The sequence below is a fragment of the Salvelinus sp. IW2-2015 genome, linkage group LG13 (assembly GCF_002910315.2).
Source record: "Salvelinus sp. IW2-2015 linkage group LG13, ASM291031v2, whole genome shotgun sequence".
Classification (NCBI taxonomy): domain Eukaryota; kingdom Metazoa; phylum Chordata; class Actinopteri; order Salmoniformes; family Salmonidae; genus Salvelinus; species Salvelinus sp. IW2-2015.
Genome location: NC_036853.1, coordinates 25,979,099 through 26,002,176, shown reverse-complemented (window position 1 = coordinate 26,002,176; position 23,078 = coordinate 25,979,099). Strand labels below are relative to the sequence as shown.

The 23,078-nt window shown below is 42.5% G+C and overlaps 2 protein-coding genes across 5 annotated transcripts in view; both read right to left on the bottom strand.

The window, feature by feature from the left end:
* btbd8 (BTB domain containing 8) overlaps positions 1-3,922 on the bottom strand; it is a 42,899-nt gene extending 38,977 nt beyond the window's left edge. For 3 of the 4 annotated variants that reach the window (XM_023998002.1, XM_070446200.1, XM_070446201.1), the window contains exons 1-3: positions 3,852-3,922; positions 2,884-3,062; positions 1,007-1,201 (exon numbers count right to left, since the gene is read on the bottom strand). In XM_023998002.1, the coding sequence (XP_023853770.1) occupies positions 1,007-1,201; positions 2,884-2,987 (299 nt within the window). In that variant the 5' untranslated portion in view covers positions 2,988-3,062; positions 3,852-3,922. Of the gene's footprint in view, positions 1-1,006; positions 1,202-2,883; positions 3,063-3,400 lie in introns of all 4 variants that reach the window. The other variant, XM_070446199.1, reaches the window with a different exon arrangement.
* A 1,767-nt stretch (positions 3,923-5,689) lies between these two features.
* On the bottom strand, positions 5,690-21,597 carry LOC111971457 (epoxide hydrolase 4-like). Its single transcript, XM_023998241.3, has 7 exons — positions 21,269-21,597; positions 15,803-15,888; positions 12,342-12,499; positions 11,353-11,481; positions 8,346-8,449; positions 7,551-7,699; positions 5,690-6,010 (listed from the first exon to the last, which is right to left on the bottom strand). Exons 1-7 carry the CDS (start codon positions 21,509-21,511, stop codon positions 5,770-5,772), a joined length of 1,110 nt encoding a protein of 369 aa, XP_023854009.1. The 5' UTR covers positions 21,512-21,597; the 3' UTR covers positions 5,690-5,769.
* Positions 21,598-23,078: the final 1,481 nt, after the last annotated feature.

Below are 23,078 nucleotides of genomic sequence, written 5' to 3'. Positions count from 1 at the left end.
CTATGTGGCAAAGTTCCGGATGGATATTGCATTTATCAGCGTAGTAACAAACCTCCACTTCACAACCCATGTTACTCCATTTCCCATTTTAACTTAATTTTCTGCAATTCTACACATTAGGGCGGCAGATAGCCTAGTGGTTAGAGCGTTGGACTTGTAACCGAAAGGTTGCAAGATTAAATCCCTGAGCTGACAAGGTAAAAATCTGTCATTCTGCCCCTGAACAAGGCAGTTAACCCACTGTTCCTTGTCCGTCATTGAAAATAAGAATTTGTTCTTAACTGACTTGCCTAGTTAAATAAAGGTAAAAAAAWATATATATATAATTAAATTACAATACCTGACAAAAACAAAGGGGGCCTCCTGAGGCCCCTGAGCACTTAATCTGGCCATGATAACTACAAGATTTAGATAGGTAAATTAGACTAACTAGCTATCTAGTTGATCAACTGGACATTTCTGACAGGTTATAAATAGCTCTCTAAAGGTCTGTCAGTGAATGACATAACAAGAGGAAAACTCCCCATGCACTACCAACTTTTGAAATTGCACCTTGTGCATTCTACGGTTACAGCTCTAAACGGCAGTAAATTGAAAGACTGAGTTCTGGCTATTTCAAAAGTCAGGACCCGCGGTCCGTATTGACCTGCATCGAGTATGGCTGATTTACAGCATCTAGGTCTGGATAGAAAAGAAAAAGACAGAGAAAAAAAAAAAAAAGAGTATGGCGCCCTCTGGCTGTAATTTAACAGTACAGAAACGACACACTAAGCACCACCTAACAATCATGTTAATTGACAGAGTTAGATTATCTACATAGAAACACTCTCTTAAATGATTAAAATATATTTTATGCATCTGTGATGTCTATTTGAGTAAGAATAGAGGGCCTACATAAATAAGGATGATTGGACCATAGAAATTGCATTAGTAATTATATTTCTATGGATTGGTGAGTGTACTGAAACTGTAAAGACAATAACATGTATTCTGACTCTGAGTGTACCTGATATACTGCTTCAGCTCCGTGCTGTCATAGTTGTTTAGCTGGATGGTCTTGGGGTCTGGATGAGCACCCCTCCTCAGTATGTGTGGGGCCCTGGCCAGGAGAACAGCTCTGTGAACCAGGAGAGGGGTAGAGCTGGTGCAGGAGCCCACCGTACACAGGCTGACGTCTGCCTCTAACTCCTCCTGCAGCAACCTGGGAAATCACAACACAGGAGTGGTTCACATCTGGCAGTACATAAACACATTGCAACACAAAATAATTTCAGTGGAGCAAGGATAGGATAGGGACAATGATACAATTCATTTCTTAATTGAAGACATTTACATTTTAGGAGGCAGAGGAGTACATTTAGGAGGTGGGTCATCAAGGGGATAGCATGGTTAGTAGTGTAGGGAGGTCATAGGCAACCGTAGAAACCCTACAACCCTGCTTCATTATATATATATATTCAAGCTGACTGGACTTGATCTGGGTAACTCAGCAGCACAGAGTCCTTGGTCCTTCCTTCTGCCCCTGTACCGCTTTCCACCAAAATGAACTTACATTGCTGTGACTGAAGTGGGTGACCCAGAAATCAGCCAGCCTCAAGCCAAATGGGCCATAAGAACTGTGGTACTACTGTAGCTACTGCCTCTGTGCCTACTGGAACTGGGCTATTTTATTGCCCCCAGGGAAGGCAGTGGCTGTCCTACTGCATGCTACTGCTGCTGTTGTACGTGTGTCCCCCAAATAGCACCATATTCCCTTTGTAGGGCACTACTTTTGACCAGAACCCAAATGGTCAAAAGTAGCAACTATAAAGGGAATAGGGTGCAGTTRGGGACACAGCCAGTAACTGGGTTGCATGTATGAGCTGTGGTGTTACTGCTGCTGTAGCCATTTCATTTTACAGCCCTCAGGCAGATAAGCAGAGTGACTGGGAAGTGGGTCACCCAGGATATGAGGAGTTAAAATGGGAAATCATGTTCCTTTGTCGTTCCATTTCCCATAACCCCTTGTTGTGTGTGAGCCCTTGTGTTGTCATGAGCAGCAGGAGCAACACTGTGTCTGACCTGCCAACAGGGGGTACTAATGTTCTTATTACTACCAGGTAGTCGGAGGAAAACGTTTGTTTTAGTCAGGGGAGTAGGGTGAAGTTGGGTCGTCACTAGTTACCTCAGCCACAAAGTCATAAACCCTGCCTATTTCTAAAATGTCTCTTCTTAAAATGTGATTTTAAACCTGACCGTGACCCTAAACTTAACCATACTGCTTACCTTATGCCTACCTAATGTTAAATTAAGACCCAAAAGTTAATTTTGTTTTCAATAATTTTTTATATAGACAATTTTGACTTTGTGGCTGTGCTATCTAGTGGAAATCGTGACGCTGATCTGGAGCATAGTCAGGGTTGGGGTCAATAAATGGAATTCGCCCCAACCCTGGTTGTAGTAAGGCAATTCCACGGTAACAGTGACACAGACTCCAGATACAAAGTTTGYTAACAGAATGGCAGTTTGTGCTGTCATTCTGCTACCAAACTTTGAATCTGCACTATTTGTCAGGTAAATGTTTTTTGTAAAATCTTCAGTGGAAATTGTTAAAAGTAATCACTGTGCATGAAGTTTAACTTTGCAATCATTGTTTTTTGTTTGACATACATTTTAATGTAAAAAAATCACTCTCAGTGTCACTTTGTTACCGTGCAATGCCCTGTCGGCTGCAATTAGTTTTTTGCTTGATAGTAAAATACTCCCACACTCATTATCCTAATAAGGGCTTTCTTGACAGTTGCCTGACAACGCCTTATGTAGAGTGAATGTGAATGGGTTTTTACTAGACTTCACTGGAAAATAGGCTACGGTTCTGTGTCCATAAACAGTGTTAATGATTACCTGTTGAGGTCTGCAGACAATGCGGAAGCTAAACATTTCTTAAGATTGCTTCTGGATTTTCTTCCTTTGGCTTCAAATTCTCGTATTGCCTCTGTGTTGATCATAGTAGTTATGTGTTCCCAGACAACAAGTTTGATGTTTCTCCTAAAAACCCACAAGACTGGGGCAGTTCATCACACCTAGGCTCAAAGTAGGGGGACAGAAGGAGAGAAGATCAAACACAAAGAAGTGTAATAAAACTCAGTTAAAATGTCATGAATAACAGACACAGGTGTTTTCCCTAGCCATATAAGAACTTATTGTATAACTCAAAGGTCGGAGGGGTATACTACAAAGCAGGTTCAATGAGTTAGCCAGCTAACTTCAATAAACAATCAGAAATAACTATCGATATTCTGGCTCATTAAAAAAGCAAAACGTAGATGTGTTTTGGTTGTTAAGTCAATTAGACCATGCCCATTTCAAGCTCATCTAAAAAAATAAAAAATAAAAATTTAAGTTCGGCAATTTACGTTACCTGGCTAACTCATTGATCCAGTTTTGTAGTAGCCACCTCAGAGATCCTAACTTCAATGTCACCTCAAGAATAGGCTAGTTAGCTGTCAGATTATTTTTTAAACTGTAATTTCGTGAAATTCCCATTTACTTTGCTACTATCAAACGCAAATCACACCCTTTTTAATTGCATAGTAATATCTACATTAATAATTAATAATAACATATCATAATAGTTGTTTTCCTCAGCTGTCAAAACAGTTAGATGTCTACCCTACGTCACTGAAATAGACGCCATCTATCTCAGAGGAACAAAAACAATGAGTAGGCAGCTCCTAAAAAAGCACAAAAAACGAGCCTATAAAATATCTGTCGATTCATACAGCCATAAGAACTCAATATGGTCCAGTCACTGAGTAAGAGTTTGCGTCAGCACTCGACAGAAACAAAGATATTTTTTAATTAATAGCCACCATTTCAATTCCATTTATTTGCAATTAGCACGCTTGCTGTGCTCTCCGACTGACTGCGCTACCCACCCCAATGACGTATGCAAAAGGAGGTATTTGACCGTAAGTACATTAATATCCGCGAATAGAAAACGGGTCCTAAATGTCATACTGTTTGTAGTAAATGCTCATATTGCATTCGAGCTCTCCTAACAAATAACTGAAATAAAACAGTTAACGTAGTATATATACCACATGAGGCTGCTAAGGGGAGGACGGCTCATAATAATGTCTGGAACAGAGCAAATGGCATTAAACACATGTAAACCACGTGTTTGAAACTATTCCACTCCAGACATTATTGTTTGGGAAAATCGATTTGAACCGTCATCCAACTCGGAATTGCAACTAGGAAACCCAGACCTCTTTCTAGAGCTCAGTCTTTCCGACCTGAGGAACTCTGACGTCATGATTTGACCTCGTATTTTTCTGAGTTCCCAGTCGTTTTGAACGTGGCATGAACCAAGCTATGCTCCATAACTATAATCATGTTCGAGTACAGGTATTCCCAATGCCGTCGTGGGTACGCCAAATAAAATTGTGATTCACAATTTTCAATGAACAAATAAAGTTGTATATGTAAGATGGTTAAATAAGAGCAAAATTATTGATTATTATTCTATTATTATTTGTGACCTGGAGCTCTTTGCCACTTTTCACGAGTGACAAAAACTCATGCTCATTCTTGTGTTTAATAAATGTATCATATAGTGTGTGTGTGGCAGTCTTACAATGATGGCAAAAAACATTTGAGAGTGCGTTGACCCTGGTGCTAGAGGGGGTACGCAGCTGGAGGTTGAATGTTTGAAGGGGTACGGGACTATAACATTTTGGGAACCACTGTTCTAGTATAATGACATAGCATGACAGCAGGCATGCAAATTAGGACAGGTTGTATCTGTCCATTTGTAAATCTGTAGGTCAGGACTGTCAGTTGAAAAGATTGACAATGGCTCCCCAGGCTTCACATGATAGTTTATTTGCTGCTTAAAAAAACAAAATGGTGCAGATGTGGCTCAGTGGATTTCAGAGATAGGAATAGATACAAAAAAAAAAGTGTACAATATTTAACCGTCACTGTTGTTCTATACAGGAATCTCATAATGAACAACAATCTCAAATAACTGAACAAACAGTATTTTTTTAACAAAAATAACAATATCTTCAGTAAGACAACACTACCTGATAGAGAGGGTCTTCGTCCCAAATGACACCCTGTTCCCTGTAAAAGTGTGCACTAAATAGGGAATAAGGTGCCATTTGGGATGAAAACAAGGTGTGGGACAAGAGGGACCCCAAAGGATTGTGAGAGGAGCAATCCAGTGACACATACAGCAGACAAACGCCACAACTCAATCTCAGAAGACATGGCACAACTTTACAATGCTGCAAAACATTATACAACATTACATTAAAAGGCACCACACAATATAAACTCACACGGAGATTTTGCCACACATTTGTAATGTTGTAACCTACAAACTTTAAGGCGGATGTCATGTGCAGAAAAGTATTTAATATACGTCAAACATACTACTCTACTACTCAGTGTCCTCTCAATAAAATGTGCTTTTTTTCCTCTTTCACTTTTGACATCTTAAAAAATATCTGAAATGTGTAAAGATTTAAAGAATGATTGCATTATCGTTATGTTGGTTGGTTTTTCACAGGCATATTCTAGGCTTCCAGTGTTAGGAGTGGCTGGTGGGGACAGAGGGTGGGAGGGAGTGACGGAGAGAGGGAGGAGACCTCGTTCTAGGATTACATCCCAAATGGCACCCTATTCCCCTATATAGTGCACTACTTTTGACCCAGGCCCTGGTCAAAAGTAGTGCACTATAAAGGCAATAGAGTGCCATTTGGGACGCATCTCTAGCTAGATTCAGTTCCTGTGCATTTTGCGCCCCTCTCCCTCTTTGAGGAAGGTCCAAATGAGTGTGTTGACGATGTCAGGCTGGTCCTGCTGTAGCCAGTGGCTGGCTCCAGAGATGATGTTGAGTCGGAAGTGGTTCCGGATGTAGACCCTGCACGCCTCAGCCATCTCCTGCTCCAGGAAGGCATCCCTCTCACCCCACAACAACAACACTGGAGACTTGACATCATTCTGGCTCAGTGGGAGGGAGCTGTGGAGAGTATTAACAAGAGACCTTATATGGGTTGAGGTCAATTCCATTTAAGTAAATTCAGGAAATAAACTYTAAATAAACTGAAAAGCATCTGAGAACCAGAAAACTGGTTCAACGCGGACCTTTAATCACGTGATGTAGGCCTAGCCCACAGTACTATATTTTCATGTTTTAAACATACACTACATACGTTCAAAAGTTTGGGGTCACTTAGAAATGTACTGTWTTTTGAAWGAAAAMCACATATTTTGTCCATTAAAATAACATCAAATTGATTAGAAATAACGTGTAGACATTGTTAATGTTGTAAATGACTCCTGTAGCTGGAAACGGCTGATGGTTGATGATAATGGGCATCTGTACCCCTATGTAGATATTCCATTAAAAATCAGCCYTTTCCAGCTACAATAGTCATTTACAACATAAAAAATGTCTACACTGTATTTCTGATCAATTTTATGTTATTTTAAAAATGGACAAAACATTTGCTTTTCTTTCAAAAACAAGGACATTTCTAAGTGACCCCAAACTTTTGAACGGTAGTGTACGTGCTTGTAACCTATGTTGTAATCTCTGGAGAGGCTAATTGATTAATTTATTTATAGAGCACATTTCTCAAACTAATTAATAATAAGTCAGTGACATCCTTATTATAAAATTTCCGAGCAGAACAAAATATTCTGTTCTGTTTTGAGAGACACTGACTGGCTGCTTTAAGGAAGGAGAGCAGATGGTGAAGTCAGTCATGCACGTTGAGTTCCCATGTCAAAAACATGCACTCTCTGATGTTGTGCGTGTTTGTATGGGTCAGTGTGGTGTGTTTGTGTTTAACTATACTTTTGTGGACAAGAAGTCCCCACAAGAATAGTAAACGAAAAAAAGTCCCCACAAGGTCAAATGCTATTTCTAGGGGGTTTACGGTTAAGGTTAGTATTAGGTATAGGGTTAGGAGTTAGGGTTAGGTTTAGGGTTAATGTTAGGTTTTGGGGTTAAGGTTAAAGTTAGGGTTAAAGTAAGGGTTAGGGAAACTAGGATTTTGAATGGGACTGAATTGTGTATCCCCATAGGGTTAGTTATACAAGACAGTGTGTGTGTTTGTGTGCGAGAGATAGAGCAAGAGAGAAATTACATTGACAAGTTGACTCTTGTAATGAGTCAAAGACAAATAGAAAACAAACAAACAAACCAAAAAACAGAATACATTATTCCAAAGACCATTTTTTTTCTCATCATGCATCTGATTCCCAGACTGCTGTACCACTGGCAAGTGAGMGGACTTATTATATAGACCACTGAGTTTCCACAAGAGGAACTCGTTGAAAGTACAATACTATTGTATCAGATAACATAATTTCCAACACAAGAGGGCAGTAATGATTTACATTTTTAGAGGGCGCTTGTGGTAAAATGAAGAGGCACAACAACAATGGTCAGCTTCGACATGTTCACTTTGTGCATGTCCTACAGAAGTATGGATGCCCACAGGAGACATCCTAATACAGAGCTCACTAATGAATCATTTCATAATCTTCCTCACCTGAAGACATTCCTGTAGTAGTTGAGGGCCCCGGTCAGGGCCCCTGGCTGGGAGAAAGCGTAGAGATAGGCCTCCATGTCCTCTGCAGTGAGCCACCGACCCTTCCTCCCAATCCCTGTACTACGGCTGGTGAACAGGCCCTTCAGCGCCTATAATACAGAGGGGACAGAAAGACACACTAGGTGGGTGAGTAACTGTGTGTGTGTGTGTGTGTGTGTGTGTGTGTGTGTTGTGTTGTGTGTTGTGTGTGTTGTGTGTGTGTGTGTGTGTGTGTGTGTGTGTGTGTGTGTGTGTGGATGCGCTCAAGGTGTGATTTGATCTGGATGGCACTCACAGACAAGGTCCCTTATTTAACCGTCACAGTAATAAGGATCAGACGATCAGAGTTACTATAAATGGGATGGTTGTTGTGTTGACTACTGCGAGATGACCTACACTCAACTGAGAAGGACTTAGGCACAACACAATGATTTACTGCTGTTACTCTACCTATAATTTGGAACAAAGTAAAAATGGGAATGCATGATTTATTTATTTTTTAGGCCTGATCAATTTGATCACCTTCTATGTTGCACAGTCAATAATTGTTAGACATGTCTATTAATGATAGCTACCAGGAAGAACAATCGTGTTTTCGCTAATAACAAAAAACAATTGTAGCAAATGTTTTTTGCTCCATTTACAATGATATCATACTTACAATTCATAAATTGTTGCCATACACAGACTCCTTGAGAAACAGCCATTACCCCTCAACGCACACACACACACACACACACACACACACAACTTCACCTTAAAATCATTGATTGAGAGCATGAGCTCTGGGAAGCGAGGCAGCTGGAAGAAGAAGAAGTAGCTGGATTTGAGCAGCTGGCTGGGATGACGTAGGGCATAATCTGGAAACATGGAGGAGAGCGGAGCGGAGCGTAGAGAAGAGAGATGGAGAGAATAGAGGTAGAAAGAGGAGAGGGAGAGAGGAGAACAGGAGAGAAGAATAGAAGAGAAGGGAAAGAATGCAACATCAAAAAAAGAGGATGAGAAGAAATCAAGAGTAAGGACTTCCAAAATAAACACTTGCATAACACTTAGAATGAAGCAATGGTTTTGGCATCTATGGCATGCAAGTATGGACGTTTGCACCTTGCAAGTGTGTAATTTAGGCAAGACACAAATGCAGCACGGTGCATTTGCAAGGGACAGAGAAGGGCTGTGGATGGGCTGTCGGTCAGTAACCTCCACTCTACAGTGCAATGCATTCGGAAAGTATTCAGATCCCTTGACTTTTTCCACATTTTGTTGCTTTACAACCTTACTCCAAAATGGATTAAATACTTTCCCCCCTCATCTACACACAATACCCCATAATGACAAAGCGAAACAGTTTTAAAATGTTTTTTTTGCTAAAAACAAAAATACATTATTTACATAAGTATTCAGACCCTTTGCTATGAGACTCAAAATTGAGTTCAGGTGCATCCTGTTTCCATTGATCATCCTTGAGATGTTTCTACAACTTGATTGGAGTCCACTTGTGGTAAATTCAATTGATTGAACATGATTTGAAAAAAACACCTGTCTATATAAGGTAACACAGTCGACAGTGCATGTCAGAGCAAAAACCAAGCCATGATGTCGAAGTAATTGTCCGTACAGTTCTGAGACAGGATTGTGTTGAGGCACAGATCTGGGGAAGGTTACCAAAACATTTCTGCAGCATTGAAGGTCCAAGAACACAGTGGCCTCCCTCATTCTTAAATGGAAGAAGTTTGGAACCACCAAGACTCTTCCTAGACCAAACTGAGCAATCGGGGGAGAAGGGCCTTGGTCAGGTCGGTGACCAAGAACCCGATGGTCACWCTGACAGAGCTCGAGTTCCTCTGTGGAGATGGGAGAACCTTTCAGAAGGACAACCATCTATGCAACACTCTACCAATCAGGTCTTTATGGTAGAGTGGCCAGACGGAAGCCACTCCTCAATAAAAGGCACATGACAGCCCGCTTGGAGTTTGCCAAGATTCCCTGGTCTGATGAAACAAAGATTAAACTCTTTGGCCTGAATGCCAAGCGTCACGTCTGGAGGAAACCTGGCGTCATACCTACGGTGAAGCATGTTGTATTGTATTGTTGTGAATTGTTAGATATAACTGCACTATTGAAGCTAGAAACACAAGCATTTCGCTACACCTGCAATAACATCAAAATATGTATATGTGACCAATAAAATTTGATTTGATTTGTTGGTGGCAGCATCATGTTGTGGGGATGTTTTTCAGCGGCAGGGACTGGGAGACTAGTCAGGATTGAGGGAAAGATGAACGGAGAAAAGTACAGAGATCCGTGACGAAAACCTGCTCCAGAGCACTCAGGACCTGACTGAGGCGAAGGCTCACCTTCCAACAGGACAACGACCCTAAGCACACAGCCAAGACAATGCAGGAGTGGCTTCGGGACAAGTCTCTGAATGTCCTTCAGTGGCCCAGCCAGTGCCCAGACTTGAACCCGATCTCTGGAAATACCTACAAATAGCTGTGCATCGACGCTCCCCATACAACCTGACAGAGCTTGAGAGCATCTGCAGAGAAGAATGGAAGAAACTCCCCCAAATACAGGTGTGCCAAGCTTGTAGTGTAATACCAAAGAAGACTCAAAGCTGTAATCMCTGCCAAAGGTGCTTCAACAAAGTACTGAGGAAAGGGTTTGAATACTTATGCAAATGTAATATTTCAATTTTTAATACATATGCAAAAATGTATACAAACCTGTTTTTGCTTTGTCATAATGGGGTATTGTGTGTAGATTGATGAGGAAAAACACTWTTTAATCAATTTTAGAGTAAAAGGCTGTAGCGTAAGAAAATGTGMAAAAGGTCAAGGCGTCTGTATACTTTCCGAATGCACTGTATCCTCTTCACCCATGTCCTRTCCTCCAGCCCAGCTGCTCCAACTACATGTTAAAGCATTACTCTATAATTACCTCCTCCATCTCCCCCTTAAGGAAGGAGACTGAGGAGCTACTAGATGAATGGAGTAAACACTTCGAGGTTATAACACCTTATAATTAAAGATGGTAATCATGGTAATAACCCCAGAGCCAAACATATTTTCTCTAATTAGCACGAGGAGGAAGAGGTTTCTCTCCATCCATATTGAACTAGTAATTGTACTAGTGACATACAGTAGGTCGTTTCATCTGTTGTTTATCTAAGGATGGTGGTTGGTGATGACGTATCAGTGAGGGATGAGGGCAGTTCAGGACAATGACGTGGTCAGGGACTAGTCATTAGTGTATTCAGTCTATTGCATTCAGTGTACCCACCTATGTATTRACCTATGTAGTCCATGTCATTTGTCAATGTATTTTGTTATGTCTTTTATGTTTGACTATTGCTGCAAAACKAATTTCCCTCTGGGGCACTAAAGTTGAAACTTCAACTTGAACACAGAGGGATGGTAGGACGTACCAGTAATTACAGAGGGATTGGGGCAGTTTAGGACGATGAGTTTGGATTGTGATGACATACTAGTGCATACAGAGGGGTGGGGGTAGTTCGGTCCCGTACCAGTGAATGCAGAGGTACCCTAACCAGGTCTTTTTTTGGGGTCGAGGGCTTCCTAGCAGCTGCGGGGCCCTAAGTGGCTGCATATGTCACTTATTGGCTGGGCCTGCACGGACAATGACCTACCAGTGAAGACAGATAGATGGGGGCAGTTTGATGACCTATCAGTGAACACAGAGGGACGGGGGGCAGTTTAGGACCTACCGGTGAACACAGAGGGACGGGGGGCAGTTTAGGACCTACCGGTGAAGACAGAGGGATGGGGGCAGTTTAGGACGATGAGCTTGGTCACCATCTCAGGGTAGTGGATGGCGAACAGCCAAGCGATGGTTCCTCCCCAATCATGGCCGACCAGGTAACATCTGTTGTAACCTGAGGAGAGATGGAGGAGAGTCTGAGTGCGCGTGTCCAGCACCATTTCACTGGCCTTCCATCAGCCGAGCCTTCTTGCCAAGATATACCTCCTGAAGAAGAACAATCGTCCTGCAGTGTACAGTGAAAACAACGTGATGCCTGATTATTCAGCGTATTAGTCATCTTCTTAGGAAGGTTATTGGAAACAACTGAGCCAGTCTGGTGTGCAAGTCCGACAGATTATTTTTTGGGCAGGAGTCTTGCATGATGAATATAATATACTGTGACCATAGCTCATCTTGTTTGTTGTAAAAATTGACATTATTTTCCATGTAAAGCAAATAATATTGTCAGTTGTACTGCTATTTGAAATATCAGCCTGACACAAGGTGAGGGACACTGGTCTTACATAGAGGCCCCCAGGTCTATGAAAGCTTCCTGTTTCACAGAGTTAGTGTGCTCCGTGCTGCCAGGTCTGTAGTGTGTATGTGTGTGTGTGCGCGCGTTCTGTATCAGCACGACTACCCATAGTCAGTCAACATGAGTCAGAGGAAGCCTGTCATGGCCTGCTGTGTTGTGGGCCCACGGGGTTTTCACAGGCTGTCCAATCCACACAGTATAGCTACAATGAGAAACTTTGACTCAGCTCAGGACACCAGGCCGTGTCACCCTCTCGCTTTGTCCCCATGGAGTGATGTTTCATAATACGGGTAGTCATGGTCCCTAAAGTGTTCATCCCTGAATCAGATTGGGCATGTTTTGTTTRATCTTCCATCATATATACAACATACACCTGTCTTCTTATGTTTTTGTGTATAAACTAATTAAACGAATGAAAAGATTTATATAAGATGTGTTCGTCCACTCTCCTCTCTTACCTAGGTATTCCACAATGTCCTTGACGTCGGTGACCAGGTAGTCAAAGCGGTAGCTCTCTGTGGATGACGGCAAGTCAGACTCCCCGTAGCCTCTCATGTCAACGGCCACCACGCGGAATTCACTCTTAAACTCACGCAGCTGGTGTCGCCAGGAAAACCTGGAGGCAGATGGACAGACATCCCGGAAGAGAGAGCGAGAGAGAGGTTGAAAGAGACAGAGAGAGACATTAAGACAAGAACCATCTTTGTCTTAATGACACGGGAAAGTCACACACAGGACAGTATTTCATAACTAAACCCTATCTTCACTACTGCAATCAAAAGACGGCATTCAGTAGAGCGCACACAGTTGAAAAACGACTCACAGATAAACCGTGTTTCTCTTTTGAATACACCTACAAAGTTGATATATCCTTAACTGCATTATTTCTACTGGCACTCAGTTTCCCTTCTTCCTTTCCAAACTGAGTGAAGGTCACCTTAGTATAATAGATGTTTTTTCCCCCCCCGATTCTAATCCTCACAGTCATCACAGCGGAGAGGAAAAGCTCTCTGGTTGAAMATCTTGTCTGAGGTGGACTGGAGGCCGAGGCTCCTCTGAACTGAAAGCCCCATAGAGGAGGACCACAAGGCCTGACTGGGGTTCTGATGAGTCAGGATAAGAGCTGGGRAGTGTCCCAAGTGACACCCTATTCCCTATATAGTGCACTACTTTTGACCAGAGTCCTATGGGCCCTGGTCAAAAGTAGTGCACTAGGTAATAGGGTGCCATTTGGGACACACATCGAGAACAGAGAAACCCAACTTCTCAGAATATAGAGGAGGTTTAAAATAAACACAGGCACTTCCAGTTCCTCCACATAACCCCATCTCGAACAGCAACCCCCCACACCCCAACCCTCTCTCTCTTCAGAGTGATATGGAAAGCTGTGGTTTAGCACTTTCTCAACACTGAAATAATTGGGAGGGGGAAGTTGTAAGTGTAAAAGAGTCTTTCTGTCCAGCTAGGAAGGCAGAGATAGAGGTCGCATCCCAAAAGGCCAGTGCCCATAGGGCTCTGGTCAAAAGTAGTGCACTATAATACGGAATAGGGTGCTATTTGGGATACACACAGAGTTCATCATGAATTCCTGTACAGTAGATGGGCAGTGAGGCAGAAGACCCAAGAAGACCCGTTCATTAATAATACACAGTGAGCTCCAAAAGTATTGGGACAGTGACAAATGTTTTGTTGTTTTGGCTCTGTACTTTGGATTGGAAATGATTCAATTTAATTTACATCCATAAATCGGGTGAACCCTTTAGAAATTACAGAACTTTTTGTACATAGTCCCCCCTGTTTCAGGAGACCAAAAGTATTGGGACAAATTCACTTGTGTATTAAAGTGGTTAAAGGTTTAGTAATGCTAAACTCCCCTGTTATGGTAATGGTGAGAGGTTATTATGTCTTGGGGGAATGATATTTAGTGAATAATGATGAGTGACAAAGTTCAACACACAAATATCATATCCCCAAGACATGCTAACCTCTCACCACTATCACTACAATAACAGGGGAGATTAGCATTTGTGGGGGCGGCTATGATATTTGTGCGTCTAACTTTCTCACTCATTATTATTCACTATTCATTCAGAACTATCCGTAATCTTGGTTGCATCCAAATTAATGTAGAAGTGTTTCGAAACAAATTCTATTGTTATTTACAATAAAAGTGACGACAAAATTACACAATACATTATTGACCATTCATTTCTATTGGGCACAAAATAATCTGAAAAACAACCAAAACAAATTTTGTAGTCACAAGCTTGATGTAATCATTGCATGCTACTGTTGGAATCTGGGACCAAATACTCAACTTTTGACTACTTTAATAAACATCAATGAAGTTGTCCCAATACTTTTGGTTTATGTACAAAAAGTGCTGTAATTTCAAAACAGTTCACCCGATATGGATGAAAACACCCTCAAATTAAAACTTCCAGTCCGCACTTTAATCTCAGTCATTGTATCAATTCAAATCCAAAGTGCTGGAGTACAGAGCCAAAACAACTAATACTTTTGGAGCTCACTGTATAACATATATGCCATTTAGCAGACACTTTTATCCAAAGCAATTTACAGTCAGTCATGTGTGCATACATTTTACGACTGGGTGGCACGGGAATCGAACCGACAACCCTGCCAGTGCAAGCACCAGGCTCTACCATCTGAGCCATACAGGCCATACTGTAGTATGAAGACTTCAACTAAGATATGTTCTTATGATGCAGTAGCAATGTACAGTAGAGAAGAGATTATCAAAGCGTTGGTTACATAATTGAGTAGGGTGTCCACTCACTCTGCCCAGATGGAATTTTACCATGACAAATATGATTCTTCATGTTCCCGAATCGTTCAGTGGGGTCTTTCTGTAACATATCATTATATCAAAAAAGTCAGATTTCGTTAAATAATACATCCGATAATAAGCGCCGAGCTCTGTTTGACAGAGCGCTAACGTTACCGCTTCTCGCAGTGACTTTCGAGGATTTGACACCTTCTGCAAAGTTCTGTCCGCGGGTCGCAAAAAAAGCAAAATTAACATCACACGAGCAAAATTAAATATAAAAGGCTTTGAAAATAAAAAGCATTGGGTACGCTCAGTGCTCCGTTGACATTTCACAAAGATATGCTTGTTTTTCTCAGAAATCTTKAAAAAAAGAACAGGAATTTCACATTAATATAAAAAGCGCATACTAAAATATGAAAATACTACATGTCATGTCTCAAAATCGATATCCATTTGACCTCTTGTTTTATGTCCTCCGGATTCAAGAAGAAAGAAGATGAGTTCAACYGTGAGCATGTCAGTTTGTCTCTCACACAGCATCCAGRCTAGCTGACGCAAAGCTATTTTCCASATTTTTGACCACTTGTTTCTCCACCTCTGGCCATTGATTTAGTCACCCTAATCTCGGCCATCCTACAAGGGTAAAAACTCCAATAACCTTTGACCGGATTATGATAGAGACATGTGGTTTGGACCATTGCTTTTCTTAGAGGAGTATCTACATAACATATTATTTCACTCATTGGTCAAAATAGGTGTTTTTGATAGGACACCCACGATAGAATACTGTTGTATGAGGTTGATAAGGCAGTGGGCTACTGTAAGGCGTCTGTGATTCATGGGGGACCTGGTTGGTTAGTTTACAACAGAGCTCCTTTCAAAAATGCTTTCTTACTATAAAAAAACACAAATAAAAAGAACAAAACTTCACTTGACAGGCAATACCAATATAATTGTTTGGTCTATATTAAGACTAGATATTCCTGGACAAAAAAACAAGAACAATTAAGAATTTCTATTGAAAGTGACTATTAGTTCAGGACTAGGCTTAATCTGTGTCCTGGTTGGGACACAGGCCCCATATGTGTATATAATGTGCAGATGCAGTGTGTAGTCTAGAAGTCTTACCAGAACTCTGGGAAGCCATGCAAAAACAGCATGAGTGGTTTCCCTCGCTCTCCAGCAGCAACATAGTGAAACCTCAGACCAGACTCCTGAGAATAAAGACAGAGGACAGATCAGTCAGTCATTCACCAGGGACACACTATAATATTGTGTCATCACTTCCCTGCCCTCTATCACATAGGCTGTTACTGTCTGCTCTCTGTCTGCGCCCCAAATTAGTCATTTAGTAGAAGCTGTTATCCAGAGCAACTTAGTTGCATTCGCCCTATTCCATATATAGTGCACTACGTAAGGAATATGGTGTCATTTAGGACGAAAATACTGTCTACTCTCTGTGACATAAAACTCTCATCCTCAAACATCGCTGTGTGCTTTATGGCGCTGTAAAACAGGGAGAGAACAGGGACAGAGCAGGGCCATCGCATAAACTCAGCCCTGGCCTGCCTTCTGGTCATTCCAGTATGAAGTATTCTGTATATTATGAAATCTGTCAATGACATTTATAGCCAATTTTATTCAAATTATTGTAAATTCATGTTTTAATGGTTTGTAGAATAGGTTGTTTTTATGGTCAAACCATTGAGTAAAGTGCGAATTCATTTGTTTGGTTCTTGTAGTTTACTGTATCTGTAAAAACAGTCATGCAGTCAGTTATGGTATGTGTCCATGCCCCCCTAGTTTGTCATTTTAGTTAGAATGCCCGACAGCCCCTTAGTCAATCACCCTTCTTTTTCTAACCAGAGACATTCTCTGTCACTTGCTCGTTGTAAGTCCCGCTTCCAGCCAGTGAGTTGCGGTGAAGACAAGTGGACACTGTGAGTTCTCCTCAGAAGACAAGTTGCACCAAGTTTTAGTGTTGAGCAGAGCATGGACCGCCAGTGACAACGCTGGCTGCGTTTACCCAGCCAGCGTGACGAGATTGATGAGCTTATTGAAGCAGTCAGGAAGATGGAAGGTTCCTACAGTAAACCCGATCCCCGTCGCCAGTACTTACCTGAACCTGATGGACACTGCCAGTTGTCACATGACCGGCTCAGCCAGTCCTTCAACAGTTCTCTCCTTTAACCATTGAAAGAAGTCTTAGAGGGGGAGAACAGGGACTTCTCCCACCAAGCTGTCCAAGAAGTCGATGACATCATCTCAGAGATTGTCATGCAACAGAAGCACTAGAACGAGGTCCAGCGGTTCTAGTCTTCTCCAGGGACAGAGGAGCTGTCCGAGCTCACCCTGGGGGAGCACCCCTTGTCCCACCAGCTCCTGTCGCAGTTTCAACTGGTACCCAGTGGTGCCATCGCCGTCTCCAATGACAGAGGTTTTGCCCGACCCCTGTTCTGGACCCAAGATAAATCCTCACATCCCTGACTGTTGTCGAGGAGGAAAACCTACAGACTTCTCAAAGTATGGAGGAGCTGCCAGAGTCACCCTGAGGGAGAAGCCTACTCCTACTCCATCTGACACCTCCGAATGAAAGTTGGTCCATAATGTGGGAGCACTGCATGCAGGTGCTGTAGGCGCCAAGTCCAGCCCTGCCACTCAGACCTTTCCAGTCCCTGCCCGGTGGGATCTGCCTAGTCTTACCTTCGACGTCCAGCCTGCTGCTGTCCAAAGATGTCTCCCTGCCCCTCCCTGGGAACCCCTCCAGTCTCTGCTGCAGTAGCTCAGTCTGTGTCTGCTGTCAAATCTACGTTTATTTGTCACGTGCGCTGAATACAACAGGTGTAGACCTTACAGTGAAATGCTTACAGTCCCTGACGGTCTTAGCCTTGGGGTTCTTGCTAGCCCCTCTGAACTGTGTTCCTCTAGCTCCTGCCTTGAGAGACCGAGGTGTTCAGTATCCTGTCGTAGGAGACACCTCACCCTCTGCCCTACTAGGTCCTCAGTCAATAGACTCAGTAGATCCAGAGCATCTTAGCCCTCAGTTCCCTGATCACCTAGGGAAATGGGATACCTATTCAGTTGCCTAACAATGCATTCAACCGAAATGGGTCTTCCACATTTTTAACCCAACCCCTCCGAATCAGAGAGGTGCAGGGGGCTGTCTTAATCAACATTTAGGTCCCCAATTTCCTATCCCAGTAGGCCCCGAGCGTTCTGTCCTGATAGATATGACATTCCATAGCTCACAGTCTGTAGCCCAGTCAGGCACCAAATCACTAGCTCTGTCAGGCCCCAAGTCAACAGCTCTGGGCAACAATCAGTCAGTTTCTTCTGGACCAGGGTTCCAGCTTCTCCCACCTTTGGGTATTTTTCTCCCTCTCTGTCCTGAGATCTCTGCCTATCGCTGCTGTGGGGATCCAGTTGATCTCAGCTCCTGACGCGCGGCCCTCCCCTGTAGCTGACGTGGGGGTCCGGCCGGCTGCTATCCTGAAATCTCCGCCCGTTGCTGCTGTGGAGATCCAGCCGACTTCAGCCCCTGTCCTGGGGGCCTCTCCTGTCGCTGACGGGCGGGATCGCCGTCTTCAGTCCGGAGGCTCTCGTTGAGCTCTGCTGCAACCCTGCGGTCTCCGGTCCTGAACCCTTCGTTGATACCTGCGACCTTGCCATCTGCAGTCCCGGGGTCTTCGTCTGGTCTTCCTGCTGCAGCCTGACCTCCTGATCCGGGGCCTTCACCTGGGCCCTCTGCCTGGGTCCGGCCTGTCCGGTGGCCACCACCCATTGCTGCTTTGTGGATCCAGTCACTAAAGTATCCAGTCCAGGGGTCCTTGCCGAGCACTGCCACTGCAGCCCTGATGTCCCCAGTCCTGGTGTCCTCAGCTGACACCATGCCGGGGGTCAAGATGACTCCTGCTCCTCTGCTGGGGGGCCTTAGAAGCCTTCACTGCATCCTGTTGGCTCCCATCTTCTAGAACAGCCTTACAGCCTAAACTGGCCCCCGCCATGTCACACACCCTGATCTGGTGACATCAAGCACCTTTGTGACGAGGCAGCCAGCTACACTAAGAGACAGGACATCTGTTGGACCAGTCGCCCGTCTGGTTTACATCTCTGCCTCGCAGGATGACCACAAGTCCTCATGTCATCCCTCTGGGTGACTGTCTGCCCTTGCTGCCCTTTGATATTGAGTGCAAATCTACACAACACATTTTGGGGCGGCTTTAAAAACGGCCATGCAGTCAGTTATGGTAAGTCTCTATACATCTCTAGTTTGTCCCTTTAGTTAGAATGCCCAACAGCTCCTCAGTCAATCACCCTTCCATTTCTAACCAATCAGAGACATTCTCTATCACTTGCTCGTTGTAAGTCCCGCCTCCAGCCAATGCATTGTGGTCAGTGTTGCAATGTTCATGGTTTTCCCGCCAAATTGGGCTACTTTGAAAACGATGTTGTGGGTGAAAATGTATTTGTCATGGGTTGCAGGTTTTTGGGCTATTTCTAAGTTGCCCCACGGCCACCATGACATGTCTCTACACCCGCAATAACATCTGCTAAATATGTGTATGTGACCCAAAAAATTTGATTTGATTTCTCTTAAAATGATATATATTTCACTGTGACTTGCTGCTGACTGTCAGGCAGTGAGGCAGGCTGTTGCTGAGTCAGTGAGTGGTGGGGAGGGTCAAAGGAGTGTGTTTGTGTGTGTTAAGAGAGCAGTACAGCTATTGGATGAGTCACTTCTCCCAACTTTTTTACCAGTTTTAGGTAGGCTGTTTATATTGTCATTATGAAGACACCTATTTCCAACCCATTTCCCATAAAACATATTGATYCGCTAGAAAGGATGCACATGAAGAAATAATGGAGACAAAGCACTAGATCACATTACATAGATACGTTTGTATGTGGTTTACACTGCATTCTAATGTTGACTACTTAAAGAAAACGGTATCAAGCTAAGTGCTTTATGCATGCTCAGTTCTTTTGTCTCGGGGGCTGCCCGTTTGGACATTTGAAATGGAAGTTTTGGAACTCCCTCACGCGGTTCTTTTTATTGGGCTAAATGTGAAGAATTATACATTTGCCTCTGTTGGCCATCAACTAGTCTATTCATTTATATGCCGTTGTAGTCTACCATTTGATACAATAAATACGTTGAAATGACAACATCACTGGAGTCATTGCAAATCAATTTGTTCCACTTCTGTATCCTACCTGGAGCTGGCAAACCAATGTAATAAATATCCTTTCACTTGTGTTATTATGCAGTTATTAATGGACATGTTAAGTAAATTAAATTGGAAATTATCAAAGCTCTATCGCAATTTCCTATCAGTTGTTGGAACGCATTAGATTGACAGTAACAGCAGTCAGATTAGGCTACAGGTTAAAAAAAAATCTATAAAATAAACACTGGCTGTTATTGACAAGCATATTCAGTTCATATACAGCATATTTAATTTAGTGATTGAAATGTTGACCCCCATCCTCAGTAGCCTATTCCAGCAGGCTATTGTGAAACACAAGCCCTCTTAATCACCTCGCTATTCATGTTGAATAAATGAGTCTGTTAATTTGAACTAAGCAAGCTGCTAAATCGTTCAGTTTACATCTTGCCTACATCTTGTCTAGTCTACTGTAGACTGAGATGTAGGCCTATCAGGGGCTATAGGCTACCTGCCTTTATCCAAGAAAACCATGGCAAAATGTAATTACATTCATAAACCCAGATTTTAATCTGTAGCCTATGCCTATTGAAATCAAGTCAATCTCACAAATGGGCCATTTGTTGTCATAACATTTGGCACATAATATCAGCACAATTGCCAGAAAATAAAAAACAGTTTAAGTTCATCCAAGTTTTCTTGCTCAGAGATTTTCGAGATCCTCGGTCCATCCTTCATCACTCTAACTCTCAAATGGTCCTTTGATTCTACAACCAAGCCATATTTTTTCATTATCTCATTTCTGATTTAACAACATCACAGTATCCTAATATCCCCAGATACACAGCTTAAATTTATTCTGGCAAAATGTAGCTAGGCTACTTACTGACAAAGTTAAATCCCACAGTTACTTTGGATTTCAAGTAATATAGATTATTCTTACAGCTGAACTGTCACATTCTTATTATGAGTATGCATTTTATGCTATGTGGATCCTACGAGGGATATTGTCTTCATAAATAAATACATAAATAAATAAAAAGGTGAATTTACAGTTTAGCCTACCTTCATTCTCCGTACTCACATGAAATCGTGATATTTGTCACGAATCACAACAGGATAATATAACTGCTGCTGCTACTATGGAGCTCTTTCCAGCACTACCTCAGAGTTGAACGCAGACAATAATAACAGTAGCCTACCTACACTGAACATCTTATACCTGCATAACGTTTCCCAGAAATGCCCCAAAAAATAAACAGATGCGCCCACGATTTGCATGTAGCCTGAAGGCCTATTTTGATTTATTTCTGATTTCAACGCTACAGGCAAGATAGGCGCATACAAAATTACCTATGCAGATCTCTCATGAACWCAAAAGGCTATTTCCTAATCCCAAATAGGCGTCCTTTCACCTGCGGTGCCTTACCTTTATTCTAACATAACAGTGCGTTCCCAAGGACGTGTCGTTCAGGCATGCAGGGGGTGTTTCGCGAATTCCCCACTGGAAGGTTGTTGACGGCCTTAAAATGATGTTCCACCAAAGTTTCAGCAGCGCTACGGCAGTGCAAAGGGCACAATAACCGTATATCAACGACCAATACCCCAAAACTCGGATCCTCAGCGTGAGTCCGATTGTAAACATGAGCAAGTTATAGAGCACTCTCGCCATCTTTACATTAATGCGGAAAACACCACGGTTCACGTTACCTACCTAGCTACCTATTTATTATTTTGTTAATTGGTTATCATGAAATATCGCTCATCGTTATCCGGTAGTCCGGTGTCGCCCTACTAACAGTGTATCTGCATGACTGTCTGTCCGCCACTCGCACCAGGGAGGATCCCTGTTCTATTCTAAACCGGCTAAATGAATCGTTCACGATTGGAGCAGCAAATCAGAATTCACGCGTGAGTTTGATGACAACAAAGGTTGTATAGCTCGAGATGGTTGACTGAAACTTCTGCTGTATAAATCTGTAAACTCCTAGAAATTAATCTGGGAAAAATATGAGACCCCGCGTCACCTACAAAACCTTTCCATGTATTTAGACTGCAAAACAGGAGATACGGAGTTTCTGACTGAAACTGATCTTTACACCTCACCCGCTCTGGGATTAAAGGTGAAAGACCGTTATTCATGCCTCAAGGGTAAAAATAATCTCTGACTCCAAGGGCTGTAATCCATTGATCAAACCAAGGGTGAGGGATGCTGACATGGGAAGTATATGGAAGTAAAAAGGGTAATGTACAGAACTGACTCCCAGTGAGTGTTTTGCTATTATTGCAACATAATGGCATGCAGTTAGGTGCATGAGTAAAAAAAACGGAAATACTATTTCATAGATATTATATACAGTTGAAGTCGGAAGTTTACATACACTTAGGTTGGAGTCATTAAAACTCGTTTTTCAACCACTCCATACATTTCTTGTTAACAAACTATAGTTTTGGCAAATCGGTTAGGACATCTATTGTGTGCATGACACAAGTAATTTTTCCAACAATTGTTTACAGACATATTATTTCACTTATAATTCCCTGTATCACAATTCCAGTGGGTCAGAAGTTTACATACACTAAATTAACTGTGCCTTTAAACAGCTCGGAAAATTCCAGAAACTGATGTCATGGCTTTAGAAGCTTCTGATAGGCTAATTGACATAATTTGAGTCAATTGGAGGTGTACATGTGGATGTATTTCAAGGCCTACCTTCAAACTCAGTGCCTCTTTGCTTGACATCGTGGGAAATTCAAAAGAAATCAGCCAAGTCCTCAGAAAAAAATTGTAGACCACAAGTCTGATTCATCCTTGGAAGCAATTTCCAAACGCCTGAAGGTACCACGTTCATCTGTACAAGCAATAGTACGCAAGTATAAACACCATGGGACCGCGTAGCCGTCATACCACTCAGGAAGGAGACGCGTTCTATCTCCTAGAGATGAAAGTACTTTGGTGCGAAAAGTGCAAATCAATCCCAGAACAACAGCAAAGGACCTTGTGAAGATGGAGGAAACGGGTACATAAGTATCTATATCCACAGTAAAACGAGTCCTATATCGACATAACCTGAAAGGCCGCTCAGCAAGGAAGAAGCCACTGCTCCAAAACCTCCATAAAAAAAGCCAGACTAAGGTTTGCAACTGCACATGGGGACAAAGATTGTACTTTTTTGAGAAATGTCTTCTGGTCTGATGAAACAAAAATAGAACTGTTTGGCAATAATGACCATCATTAT

Excerpts from the sequence above, each read along its gene's own strand:
- LOC111971457 (XM_023998241.3), bottom strand. The coding sequence starts at position 21,511 with ATGGCGAGAGTGCTCTATAACTTGCTCATGTTTACAATCGGACTCACG. Across the intron at positions 11,482-12,341 it reads GGACATTGTGGAATACCTAG|GTTACAACAGATGTTACCTG; the intron begins GTAAGAGAGGAG and ends ATCTCTCCTCAG. Across the intron at positions 6,011-7,550 it reads TACTACAGGAATGTCTTCAG|CTCCCTCCCACTGAGCCAGA; the intron begins GTGAGGAAGATT and ends TACTCTCCACAG.